The sequence below is a fragment of the Cervus canadensis genome, chromosome 24 (genome assembly GCF_019320065.1).
Source record: "Cervus canadensis isolate Bull #8, Minnesota chromosome 24, ASM1932006v1, whole genome shotgun sequence".
Taxonomy (NCBI): Eukaryota; Metazoa; Chordata; class Mammalia; order Artiodactyla; family Cervidae; genus Cervus; species Cervus canadensis.
The window spans coordinates 42,415,137-42,429,853 of record NC_057409.1 but is presented as its reverse complement, the minus strand read 5'-3'; the positions used below and the strand labels follow the sequence as shown (position 1 = coordinate 42,429,853).

At 36.1% G+C, this 14,717-nt stretch overlaps 1 protein-coding gene across 5 annotated transcripts in view; it reads right to left on the bottom strand.

Annotated features, from left to right (window-relative positions):
- The window catches only part of RAPH1 (Ras association (RalGDS/AF-6) and pleckstrin homology domains 1), a 99,488-nt gene that overhangs the window by 17,467 nt on the left and 67,304 nt on the right, over nt 1-14,717 (bottom strand). For all 5 annotated transcript variants that reach the window (XM_043445060.1, XM_043445057.1, XM_043445058.1 and 2 more), the window contains 6 exons: nt 11,817-11,894; nt 11,216-11,375; nt 7,376-7,497; nt 6,096-6,161; nt 4,457-4,600; nt 3,491-3,601 (listed from right to left, as the gene is read on the bottom strand). In XM_043445060.1, the coding sequence (XP_043300995.1) occupies nt 3,491-3,601; nt 4,457-4,600; nt 6,096-6,161; nt 7,376-7,497; nt 11,216-11,375; nt 11,817-11,894 (681 nt within the window). The remainder of the gene's footprint in view (nt 1-3,490; nt 3,602-4,456; nt 4,601-6,095; nt 6,162-7,375; nt 7,498-11,215; nt 11,376-11,816; nt 11,895-14,717) is intronic.

Below are 14,717 nucleotides of genomic sequence, written 5' to 3'. Positions count from 1 at the left end.
CAACTTTTAATTAATACAAGTGTTTGAGAAGTTCATGCTCATATTCTATCCCTAAATCCTGACCATTTTTTTCCTTCCCACCTAACATATTAAATTGCTTTGTCTCACTTCTCAAGGGATGAAAATTTAGTCCTAGCTAAGCTGACTATTCGAACAATTATTGTGGTATATGTATTTTTAAAACTCGGGTTTCCTTTAAGAACTTAATTACACATGCATATACATGTCTCCCAAGTGTGTACATCTTTCAGATAATATATCAACATATATCCTATTTATTTTTATACTGTCAAATTTCATGAATCATCTCTTCCCATCATTTATTTTCATTATTATCTTTAAAAAAGTAATTACCAAATAATGTGTTTTATGACTTCCTACAAGTGTGTACCTACTTCCTGTCTCCTGCACTTCACTGGAAGGATTCAGACTCAGTCATTATAGCCCAGAGCTGATGAAAGGGATCAGGCCCTTACAAATATTCACATTTGCATTTGTATGGACCCTGTGTAGCAGCGTTTTTTGGTTTGTCAGAACTCATATGTTCAAGAATAAAAATACATAGGAAAAAGCTAGTGCAAGTTTATAAGGAAAAAAAGACATGTCTTAAATACTAATAGTTGAGTGAAAGTCACTCAGTTGTATCCGACTCTTTGCGACCCCATGGACTACACAGTCCATGGAATTCTCCAAGCCAGAATACTTGGAGTGGGTAGACTTTCCCTTCTCCAGGGGATCTTCCCAATCCAGAGATCGAACCCAGGTCTCCCTCACTGCAGGCAGATTCTTTACCAGCTGAACCACAAGAGAAGCCCCACAGTTGAGCGGTCTCAGGCAAACTGATCCCTTAAACTGGTTTCCATATGTGGGAAATGGGGACTCTAGATCAAACCTGTGAGGTGGATGCTTACAGTGTTCCAGGCAGTACCCTCCACCCTGGTTCTTCAGAAAATGGTGGTCATTATCTTTACTATTATCTACAGCCAGTGGTGTGTTGTTTTTTTAGTTCAATACGTTACATATTCCCAGACAGAGAGACAACACAAGTATGGAGACTGGTTTAGCCTATTTCACTAGAGGAGCTTCCCTGGTGGCTCAGACGGTAAAGAATCTGCCTGCAATGCAGGAGACCTGGTTTCGATCCCTGGGTTGGGAAAAGCCCCTGAAGAAAGAAAAGGCTACCCACTCCAAGTATTCTGGCCTGGAGAATTCCATGGACTGTGTAGTCCATGGGGTCGCAAAGAGTCAGACACGACTGAGTGACTTTCACTCAACTAGTGAAAATAGGATTGGTCACCCACGCCAGTATTCTTGCCTGGAGAATCCCATGGGCAGAGGGGCCTGGTGGGCTACAGTCCACGGAGGTCGCAAAGAGTCAGACACGACTGAGCAACTAATACACACACAAACACACACACACACTCTTTACTAGAAGCAAATATGAAGCATACAAATCATTACTATAAAAACAAACCAATAAATCCTTGGAACAAAAATACTCTTATCCTAAGAATCCTGTGAGCTGCAAAAAGGCTTAAAATACTAGTCAATGGTCCTGCTTACTACTGGCCCTAACAGACACAGCTGGCTGCCTTCCCCAAGGCTTTCTTTTCCTCCCTCCCTCTTTTCTGACTGAGCCCCAGTGTGTCTGGATTCACCTCAGAGAGTGAATTCTGACTAATGTAAACCCAAAATGGTGGCTTTGTTCCTTGCCAGTGATTAGGGTAGGAGGGCATGTTACTCCAGGCCAATGACCCTCAAGGAGAAGGCTGTTGGAGGAGATCCTGGGAAATACTTCTTTCCTCTTAAAAAAAAAAGACAAATGGAGGGAAAAATAGTCCCTCTTCCTCTGCTGGATTTTGCTGGGTCTACATATGAGGCAGTGGCCATTTGTGACTGAGGTGAGTTGGTCTGAAAATAAGCTGATATGAAGAAGATGGAACAGGGAAAGATAGAACTTGGGTTCTCACTGACAACTGAGTCACTTATTGCCTCCATGTTATGAGACCCCCAGGTAACTTTCATTTATATTTACCTTGTAAGAAATTAAAGCTGAGAAAAAGTCAAATGCAAGAATATGTAACAAATACACATTCCACTACCCAGAGCAGCAAAGATACCATCACATGTCATGTAACCTCAGAAAACTCCACTATACACCTGTGTGAGAAAGAGTATAAAAGGCAAGTAACACCTTAGCATTATTAGAATAACTTTGATATCATGGGTCCCTTGACCAAGTTCTCAGGGACTCCAGGAGACCCTGAACCTCATTTTGAAAACTGCTGGATTAAGCTGCTGCTGCGTCACTTCAGTCGTGTCCGACTCTGTGCGACCCCATAGACGGCAGCCCACCAGGCGCCCTTGTCCCTGGGGTTCTCCAGGCAAGAACACTGGAGTGGGTAAGCTACTTTATATTAACTAAAAAAAAGTATTTGCTACTGTAACTGATATAGAGTTTTCTCCAAAAATGATCACTTAATAAAGGGTTACCATATAATACACCTAATTTTATCAAAGCAATCAAAACTCTACCCCCAAACCCTAAACAACCACCTTCTCAAACCCAAGTGACAATTCTTAGACAAAAGCAAAGATGATATAAACATGCAGACCTAAGTAGTTACCAAGGAGATGTGGGATGGAGCCAATGAGAAAAAACGTAATCATCCCCATAACTATACTGAACTTTTTAATGCTACCTTTTCCTAATGTTGCAATTTATCAATAAAATTCAGTAAAAATATAAGTTCTCAAAAGTTCAGATATGATAAGTGTGAGAAACTCAAAAGTTTGAATAAAAGGGGAAAAAAAATCACTAAAAACAGGTCATAAACATGCATGGGCTACCAGGGTGACGGTTCAGGAGGAAAGGGAGACAAGAATTATTTCTGGACCGGATGAGAGGCAGTCTACTTTGACCTCTCAGGCACAGCATCCTCTGATGGTTTCTCTGAGTTAGTATAGGAAAGGAACTGAGATACACAAATACCTATGTTCTTCCCTCACTTCACCCCATATGTGGCTCTAAGTTTTCCTAAAATAAGGCTGCTATATTAAATGAAAGTGTCAAATTTATAATCTAATCCATTTGATATATTATGACTCAAAGTTTATAATTCAGTACCCATTTCCTAGTATCATCACTCTAACCAGGGTCAGCTATGGAACAGCACAGCTTCTTTTCTTCCTTCCTCTCTGTCCCTCCCTCCCTTCCTCTCTCCTTTCATTTACTTTATTGGCTTTGCCTCCTGGCTTGTGGGATCTTAATCCTGATTGGGGATTGAACCCGGGCCCAGCAGTGAAAGTGCCACGTCCTAACCACTGGGCTGCTAAGGAAGTCCCTTCAGCAATCCTTTAAAAAACCTACACACTACAGAATAAAGCAAAAACAGCATACTCAATGGAGACCCAAACTATTCTAAGATGTCCAATAACCTTCTCTACGTCGAACATCAATTAAAGTTCCTAAAAAGAGATAGGTGTTTACCTTGAGCACCAGACAGTAGTCCGTAGGAGCTTTGTACTTGCTCCGATAGTCCTGTCCATAGTAGACATTCACGTGGTCCAGCTGGAGAAAGCACACCAGGTCCCGAGAGGCCTGAGGAGAAGACACCCAAAGACTCGATCCACACTAACGTGTAAACGAGCAACTCTCACCGGTAACAGCGTTTAACTGAGAACCACGCTTTACCAAGCGGAAACTCCTGCTGTTTTGTAGAAGACAAGACAGTGAGAGTCTCTATAGACATTTCTTCCTTAAATCTACCACGCAACAAGAAAGGCAGTCCACTCGACTTACCAGCTTGTCATTCATAATGAACACTGACTCACTGGCAAAGGGTGGTATTTTAGAGAGACTTTAAATACAGTACAGTATATTAAATACAATGCAGTATTATAATAGAGCTCTCTGGAAAGAACAAGACATACCAGGCCGTTCCGTGCCTGCAGTACATGTCTCAAGCACAACTCTCAAGTCAGTGTTTCCTCGCCAGCTAAAAAGGGGGGACAACATGTACCTCTCAGGATGGTGGTAAAGACCTGATGAGGTGACCCTGTAGACAGCTTCAACAGTGCTGGCCCCTAGTAAGCACAGCAGTGACAGCTAGCACCAGGGCCCTCAGCAGCAGTACATTACCTAAGAGAGGCTGAAATGCCTACAAGCCCAGAAAGCGATTCTCCCCCAAACAATAAAAAACAAAAACAACTCTGGCAGAAGTTTTAAAAATAACAGAAGCATGGTTTCAAATTCACCAGGAGAATCGAGATGGGCCCAATGAATGAGCAGAAAGTGAACATTTTCAGGTTTCCTCTTCCTTACAATAGATCAATAAACAAGGCAATGTTCACGAATGGAAACAAATCACAGCCTGGATCACGTGTCAGTCTGCTCACTGCAGATTAAAATCAATCAGCATAATAAGGAAGCTTAAAGTCAGCAGAAGGGACTCACCTTTGCTTTTCCTTTAGGGACATAGTAGATACCAGATGCTCGCAAGAGGAAATAACGCTTTTTCCAGGACTTCTTGCCATCATCTTTCAACCAAAGGACTCCCTCAATTTCTGGTACAGTTACAGAACTTCCACAAAAACACTCCTAAAATAAGATGATTGGGAAAGACATGATCCTTGGATTCTCAAACCAAAGTTGTGTCTACCCCTGTGAAATGCATGACACTGTGATTAAACCGAAATACCTTCGTGTAAAAACCATGCTGCCAATTTTACCTCAATTAGAACTTTCCAAACATACACGGCTTTAGTTTGGAACAACTACGGCAATCTCTACGAACTTTTCCCTAAACTTGTTTTGATGAAACTAAGCTAAAATGTCAGCTGAGTTGCACAAAACAGCACTTAAATGCATTTGTAAAAACATAGTTACAGTAAATTTAAGGAAAGCATCAGAGCTAACATAAGCATTAGACTTTATTTGTCTCCAAATTAACATTTAGATTAGCCACTAATTGTGTTAGTGGCTCAGTTGTGTATGAGACCTCCATGGACTGCAGTCTACCAGGCTCCTCCATCCATGGGATTCTCCAGATGAGAATACTGGAGTGGGTAGCCATTTCCTTCCCCAGGGGATCTTTCCAATCTAGGGATCAAACCCAGGTCTCCTGCATTGCAAGCAGATTCCTTACTGTCTGAGCTACAAGAGAAGCCCAAATTTATATTAGCTGCATGCTAAGTAGGAATATATTTTAAAAGAAGGCAACATGCTAAACAAATGACTGCACTTTCACAATTTAAAAACAACCAGTGCCTATGATCTAAAACAAAGCAAGCATTTATTGTTTAAATATTTAATACTAAGTTGAAAGGAATGTAAACAAACTAAAAAAATTTTGGATTCTAATATCTATACTTAGATAAGAATTTAAAAAATCAATCATGTAAAGGGAAAGTAGAAATCCTCACTAAACTTGAACACATGAACATGAATTAATTTCTCCCCCCAAAACACAGAAAAATTAAGAAACATGAAGAGAATTTTTCTTAATTATAACTAGCCTCCCTATGAAAAGCTGAGTGCTGATCTTCATCCCCCTAATAGTCTTGTTGCTAAATAAGAATTTTTTCAGACTTTCAAACATACTAACATCTTTGACCTTAGTTCTCTAAAATCAGCAAAAGGCAAAAATTCAATTATACTTGAATTTGTTTCATTAATCTTCAAAATAAGGAAATGTATATTTTTAAAAAAATAATCATTATGATTTTTAAAATAAGTTATTTCTGACTGAAGTTTGAACTATTTGGTAAATAACTAACTATATACAAATTCCTCTCTGGCTAAGCAAATAAAACAGCACAGTCACATCCTTCATTGACCCAGCCTTTTCCCCCCACTTGTCAGCTTCTAAAAGCTCTAAAGTCCTTTCAGTCCACTAGTATACTGCTTGGCAAAAGAAGTGTTTTTATACGGTTCTTCAGTGTTCTAACATTCACAAAGCTGAACTCTCCCCATCAGGCTAGTTACAACTGTAATTATCAATACAGAGCACTGACATTCTGGGCTTCAAAAAAGGTGCTTTGTATTTTAATATTATAATGTACAAGGAAAGGGGGGTGGGGAGGAAGAGTCATACCTCCAACAGCACTTCTTTGTTTCTATCTGCCATCTCAGCTGTTTCCTTTTTCCCCAGAAGGTAATTCTGGAAAAATGAGTAGATGAATGTTAAAGGGCAAATCCACTCTACTATTCTCCTGGCACAGGTACACAGATGATTTCTTCTGGAGACATTAGCAACTCTGTGTCTATTTCTGCCTATGCAGACTGAGGGGAACATTCCTTTGAAACCTGTTCCTGGCATCTTCACAGAGGTGCTTAATACTGGCCTCCTCCTTACCATATCCATTTATTTTGAATTATTCCATAAACGGCCCTCCCCCAAATCCTGAGGAGATATTACATGCAATAGCTAGCAATGTTTTCGTATATCTAATAAAGCTACACTGACAGGACCTTAAAGGTTTACAAGTTATTAAGTACAACAAGTGGGGCAAATTTGCTTAAAATATGCTGAGCTTAACTGATTCAGACGTAGAAAATTTAATCTACATTCTGGCTTTTAAAGAAGAAACCCCAAATTCTCTGAGACTACCATGATCCCATTTGCTTGACTCAACTAAAATCTGAATTCTAATTATTATCCTTATGAAACTTTTATTCACAATCACCCATAAAAAAATGCTGGTATTCCTAAATGTGTATTCTTCACTAAAAATATCCAGTAAAGATGTGTCATGATCATGCAGTCTAAAGGATAACTATTCAATAACTTTAACACAGCTACTGTTTTTCCTCATTACTATTTTTTATAGCGGTGTTGTTGTCTTTCACCTATTAATATTTGGGTATTAACATAAACATTTTGGGACAAGTAAAGATACCAAACAGATCAAGGTAATATATAATAGAATGTGGGGCTGTTTACAATCAAGGTTACTGGGATTTTCAAAAAAATAATTCAGAAAGCAAATCAAAGTGTTAAATGGATAAATATTAAAGTAGAGAAACTTAAATACATAAGTACATTTCTTTGATGGATGAGGAACTCACTGAATAAATAGCAGGGTCCAAACCGGCTCTGAATTAGAACAGAAGCCTGCTAACCCCCTGGAGGGAATCCTGCTTTCCCTAGGGCTCACCCCATCTGGAGCTGTGGAACTGGCAGCTTCTGTGAGCCTGACACCGGGGCCCCAGCAGACTTGCCACCTCGGCAGTAGTGAATTCTCCCAAGGGGTTTTGCAGCCACAAAGCTCCAAGTGGGTGGCTGTCAGTCTTTTAACTCTATTAACTTAGCAGTCAGAAAATTATATGATATGAACACTTAAGAATCCTGACCTCTGCAAGCCATAGCCTCACCTGTGGATTTTTGAAAAGTGCGTATTTTTCTATACGCTCCATAAATATAAGCTTGTTTTGGCTATCTCTTGTCCAATTAAGAAGATTTTCAACCAAGTTTTCATGATCTTCAAAGATTCTCTCTGTCCCAAAATAAAACACCAGTATTTTGTTAGTATTTGTCAGAATTGCATAAAAGACAAGAAACCTTGCGAAGTATTTCACAGCAAAATCATAGAATCTAAACTGACACCCTTAGAGATTATCTGGTATTTCCTGTATTTTCAAATAAGGAAACGTGCCCTCATGGTGTTAAGTGACTTTAGCAAGGTCACACAGCTGCTACAAGGAAGGATCAGGACTAGAATCTAGATTGTCTGACTTCAAGGTCTTCTTCAGCCTTCAGCCTTTTTACCATCCCGCCCTTAAACACAATCTGTTAGTCACATTTCATAAATTCTGGTATTAAGTGCTTCCAATACTATTTATTCCTTGTCATTCAAAAAATTTCCAAGATAATTTCTTCTTTGGTCTATGAATTCTGTTTAATTTTAAACATAGATATATTTTCTAATTTCCAAAGTAGGAATCAAAGAACATGTCCTATATTCTGAACATATGCACAAAGAACATATTCTAGAGATACTGATTTTTGTTTTGAAATTTCTAGAGAGCCTTATGACCTCATACTGGAATCAATTTTTGGAAACATTACACTTCTCCCTGTAAAGAATGTGTATTTTCCTGTTATTAGTGCTCTAAGTATATCTATATTCATTTTTGTCTGCTTGATTATATTGATCATTGCAAAGATTCTTAGGTGAAAAGTTTCTACTGTGAAGGCAGACTTGTGAATTTCTCCTGGTAGTTCCGTCAACTTTTGCTTTATGTAATTTAATGCCATTATTAGATAAAATTTAGCATGATTTTGTCTTCCTGATAAAGATGTATGGTTCTCCTTATCTCTAGTAATGTATTTTGCTTAAAGTCTATTTTGTCTGATATTAACATAGTTAATATTATCTTTCTTTTGGTTAGTGTCTTTCCACATTCCTTTTACTTTCAAGCTTTCTGTGTTTTAGGTAAAAGGTCTTTTGTAGATAGTGAACAACTGCATTTTGTTTATTCATCCTTTCTAATAATCTCTGTTGTTTAAATGAATGACTTACATTTGTCATAGCTTATTTTATCATCTTATTTTGGGCTCTTAGTTTTCTTTTATTCATTCAACAAGTACTAAGTAACTACATAGTCTATTTGTATCACTGTGCCACATATGATTAAAATGATAGTTATGGACCCTAAATCTACAGTCATGGAAATATTCTAAAAACTAGCATCCAAAAATTTTCTGGGTATGGTGATGCCACATCTGTGAACTCGAACCTTTCTAATTCTTTAAGAATAGTTACAATAAGTATTATTAGAATATCTGCCTATACCTGTTAATAAACTTCTAACTGATGGTTTGGTTTTGGGGTTTGTGTTTGTGCGTTCTAAGAGAAAAGGGTTAATTATTAAATTTTTATTGCTCTGGAAACTGCTATAAAATATTTAAATATATAACAGGCAGTAAAAGCAATGCAAATATATTTTATAAATAAAATGGCAAGTTGAAATAGACTATTGACTGAATATAGCCTAATAAAATAATTATTGTGAGGTTATATAATCACACAATATTACAAAAAGAAACCTTTTTAAGGTTTTTAAGAGTCAAAGATGGATTTGTATGGAAATACAAAAAACCTCAAATAGCCAAAGCAATCTTGAGAAAGAAGAATGGAACTGGAGGAATCAACCTGTCTGCCTTCAGACTATACTACAAAGCTACAGTCATCAAGACAGTATGGTACTGGCACAAAGACAGAAATATAGATCAATGGAACAAAATAGAAAGCCCAGAAATAAATCCACACACCTATGGACACCTTATTTTTGACAAAGGAGGCAAGAATATACAATGGAGAAAAGACAATCTCTTTAACAAGTGGTGCTGGGAAAACTGGTTAACCACCTGTAAAAGAATGAAACTAGAACACTGTCTAACACCATACAGAAAAATAAACTCAAAATGGATTAAAGATCTAAATGTAAGACCAGAAACTATAAAACTCCTAGAGGAAACACAGGCAAAACACTCTCTAACATAAACCACAGCAGGAACCTCTATGACCCACCTCCCAGAGTAATGGAAATAAAAGCAAACAGAAACAAATGGACCTAATTAAACTTAAAAGCTTTTGCACAACAAAGGAAACTATAAGCAAGGTGAAAAGACAGCCTTCAGAATGGGAGAAAATAGCAGCAAACTAAACAAGTGACAAAGAATTAATCTCAAAAATATACAAACAGCTCCTGCAGCTCAATTCTAGAAAAATAAATGACCCAATCAAAAAATGGGCCAAAGAACTAAACAGACATTTCTCCAAAGAAGACATACAGATGGCTAACAAACACATGAAAAGATACTCGACATCACTCATTATCAGAGAAATGCAAATCAAAACCACAATGAGGTACCATTTCACGCCAGTCAGAATGGCTACTATCAAAAAGTCTACAAACAATAAATGCTGGAGAGGGTGTGGAGAAAAGGGAACCCTCTTACACTGTTGGTGGGAATGCAAACTAGTACAGCCACTATGGAGAACAGTGTGGAGATTCCTTAAAAAACTGGAAAGAGAACTGCCATATGACCCAGCAATCCCACTGCTGGGCATACACAACGAGGAAATCAGAATCGAAAGAGACACATGTACCCCAATGTTCATCGCGGCACTGTTTGTAATAGCCAGGACATGGAAGCAACCTAGATGTCCATCGGCAGACAAATGGATAAGAAAGCTGTGGTACATATCCACAATGGAATACTACTCAGCTACTAAAAGAATGCATCTGAATCAGTTCTAATGAGGTGGATGAAACTGGAGCCTATAATTACACAGAGTAAAGTAAGTCAGAAAGAAAAAAACACCAATACAGTATATTAATGCATATGTATGTAATTTAGAAAGATGATAACGATGACCCTCTATGTGAGATAGCAAAAGAGACACAGATGTACAGAACAGACTTTTGGACTCTGTGGGAGAAGGTGAGGGTGGGATGATTTGAGAGAATAGCATTGAAACATATATTATCATATGTGAAATAGATCACCGGTCCAAGTTTGATGCAGCAGACAGGGTGCTCAGGGCTGGTGCACTGGGATGACCCTGAGGGATGGGATGGGGAGGGAGGTGGGAGGGGGGTTCACGATGGGGAACACATGTACACCCATGGCTGATGCATGTCAATGTATGGCAAAAACCACTACAATACTGTAAAGTAATTAGGCTCCAATTAAAATAAATAAATTAACTTTTTAAAAAAAGTCAAAGATGGTATCAAAAAAATGAGGAATTTTAAAAGTTAGAAAACACCATAACAAACTACAAAACATAGGAAACTAAGACTTAGTACATGCAGCTAAAAATAAGATGTGCTTTATGTTTCCCCTGAAAGTCAAATGTTGCTATCAAGGCTTCAGTACAAATGGGAATAAATGTAATGGTTTTTAGTAATGTGTCTAATATATGCAGTTCTTAATAATATCTGAAGGGAAAAAATATTTTGTTACCTTAAAAAAAGAACAACTTTGTTTTGGCCATAAGAAAATCTAAAATGAACTGGAAATGATACTGTACTCAAAGAAATCTCAAAATATATAGGGGAAGAATGGGGGAAAGATAATGTAAAAAAGCCAGGGCTATACTATAGGAAAAAATATAAAAATGTCTCTAGTTGCTTTTATCAACATGAAAACAGTTGAAATTACACAGAAATTTAAAAAGTAATTATAGCAATGATATTACTAACCCATCTGTAACTCAGAGATGGTTTCCACCAGAGACCAGTCTAAACTATAACCGCAGTGGGATTTGTCCATCAGGTTATCCAGCACTTGTCTCACTGTCTGCCTCTCATCCACCATCATTGTTTTAGAACTATCATCAGACATGTGGACTCTAATCACCAGCTGTTAAGAGGAAAAAGGAATATTAAATACAAACTGAAAAACAGGCATTCTGAAAATTTCTTCCAATGTTTTAATAATATTCTGAACAATGTCCTTAGCTAAATATAAGTTAAAACACAAATAATGACTTTATTATGCAAAAAGAATATTCTAAAATTAGGTATTCAATAGCTAAACAAATTTAATGTTTTAAAAATTAAAATAACATGTAAGTTTATAATAAAGCTATTTTGTTTCACTCTTTTAGAATTTAGATCCAGAAAAGTTATTTCTTTTATAATGTATTTTATTCACCAAAAAATACATGTGGAAATGTATTTAGAAAGAAATACCCTGCTACAGCTTGCTGCATCTTACAGTTACATTATATAAACAAGGCAATTCTTTATAAATCCATAAAATGGATAAAAATCCCAAACCAAGAAAAAGCCCAAATATCACCTTTTTCACTTGTGCCTCTTTAATTTTCTCTAGGGCAACTCTGATCTTCTCAGCTTTCAATTTTGCTGCCTGTTCTTCCTGTGGACACAAAGCACTTCAGATAAACTAATGCTAAAATAATGAGAATTTTTTGAGAAGTCTTTTTATTCTTAAGAACGCTGTTAACACTGAATTTCAGTAAGAATATAACTTCACACACTTAATATAGAGCGTATTTTAGAAATAACCATGTTCACAAAACGAGGGCAGACATATTAAAATTTTTTTTTAAGATGTACACTTGAAGATTTCTTATATTAAGACTACATTTTCATATTCTAAGGCTGTGGTAAATTAATTTAATTTTAATTTAATCCAACAGTTTTATTCTTGACTGTCATTCTGAAACAGATAAATTTGAGGTTTCAAGATAGGGAAAACAAGCTATCTGTGGGCAATCTTTTACATATCAATATTTTGTCCTGTTGTATTGAAAACATATCATCATCATAAAAACAGAAAAAAAACACACAAAAACCCAGCATCAATTCACCTCTCTGCAACCATATAAAAACAATCATAACAAAAATATAGGTATGTTCTCATTAACACATAAATATGAACAGAGGAGGCTGCATTAAATTCTAAGTTTGACTCTGCTTTGGAACAATCACACAATATAATCAATGTCTCATGTCACTAAATTCAATTTTGTTTTTAATTCACACTATTTAAAATACTAAACGTAATTTTCCAAATATTTAACTTATAATAATTTCTGCTTCATAAATTTAGATAAATAGCAATAAAACTATATTTAAATAAAATAAAACATCTCACTAGTTTCTCCTAGAATAACATATAGTACTGTAACACCTTGTACTTACTTGTACTTTCCAGCAAGAGGCCATAGTACACTGCAGCATTAATCTCCAGTTGAAAGAAACTCATGAAAGTAAACCTTTGCTTATAATAAAGAATTACTTTTTAATTCTAAGCTCTTGGTTGCTATAGAAAATATCTAAAATATCTAAGAAAATATAAAATACCATATTATATATTCCTTTACTTAACATGACTTTAAAAAAAAGAGAAACGTATTTACATCAACTAGACTTTATCTGCTCTAGATTGTGATTAATAATCACAACCCATGTGTTATTCTTGATTAAAAAATGGAAGTTTCCAGGGCAAAAAAACAAGTTAAACTCAATTCATTTAATGGATTATTCCCTGTTCTCTTAAATTCTGTTGGCTTTCTTATTTTTGATCTGCTTCTCTTCCCATTTCATACTCTAGGCTGTCTCCCTCATTTCAAGCTTAGTATTTACCATTCTGCAGAACAGAGAAGAAAACAGTTAGGGAAGACAGTGGGTTTGTTTGCCAGAAATCTGATCCATTTCAATGAAAGCAGTCAGTGAATTAACATAATAACCAAGGTCAGGAAATACTATCTGCAAACCCAATTAGACAGAGAACAAAGAAGTGCATTTTAACGACACAGAGGAGTAAGACTGGATTCTTAGATTCTTAGGTATATATACTCCTTTGATTAAAGATTAAATCATCCTATCTACCCCCTTTATGCAAATAAACTACAGAATTATAAAATATGTTGACTGTATATTTTTTCTTTTTAAAGAAGATTATAAAATGAGAAAACTAGACTACTGTCATTAAAATTCTCAGTTTCTAGAATTCTGTGTCTTGGAGAAACAAAATCACTATTAAATTACCAAATTTTGTGTGTTTCTGATAAGTAGAGCACTCATTACTCTATAAAGGAATTTTTAAGTACTAGCATTTCCCAGTGGTTTTTATGAAATCTTATTTGACCATATTTTGAAAAAGAGTGAAGCAGAAGTTTTATGAATGTTTTCTCAAGGGAATAATGATTGTATGTTTCTTCATGGTTCATTTGCCACATCCTTATATCGGTACAAATAGATGTTACAAAGAAATTTTCCAAGGCATAATTTCAACTTTCACTTCATATTTCTGAAAAGCAAATTTAAATCTCAAAGTCTGATGAGGAAAAACTGATAGAATCAATGCTTTGTGTATCTGGAATATAAACATGAACTTCTATAAGGCTGAGCTCTTTTATCTGCAAAATTAAAAAAAAAAAAAAAGATGTCTTCAAAGTAAAAAAAATATTTTTAAGAAAAGGAATATCAAGAGAATGACAAGCCATAGAGTAGGAGAAAATATTAATAAAATATTTATCAGGCATATCTAATAAAAGGACTATCATCCAAAACATAAAAAAACTCTTAAAACTCAAAAAGAAAATGAACAACTCAATTTAAAAACTGGGCAAAAAACCTGAACAGAAGGTTTTCACCAAAACAAGATTTGATGAAATCTTTTTTAACCAAAGATTACACAGATGGCAAATAGCCTGTGAAAAGCTGCTCATATATATCATTAGAGAATTGCAAATTAAAACAATGATATACCACTATGCATATATCATCTTAGACTGCCAAAACACTGGAAACATCAAACGCTGGTCACGTTGTGGAACAACAGGAACTTTTCACTGAGGAATGCAAAATCGTACAGCTACTTTAGAAGACAGTTTGGTGGTTTCTTAAGAAACTAAACATGCTTTTACAACACTATCCAGTAATCAAGTTCCTTAGTTTCTACCAAGTGAGCTGAAAGTTAACCTCCACCCAAAAACCTACACACTGATGCTTATAGCAGCTTTCTTTATAATGCCAAAACTTGGTAGCAACCAAGATATCCTCCAGTTGGCAAATGGATAAACTATGCAACATCCAGACCATGGAATATTATTCAATGTTAAAAAAAAAAAAAAAGAAAAAAAGAATGCAGGGGACCCGGATTCAATCCCTGGGTAGGGAAGAACCCCTGAAGAAGGGAATGGCAACCCATTCCCCTATTCTTGCCTGGAGA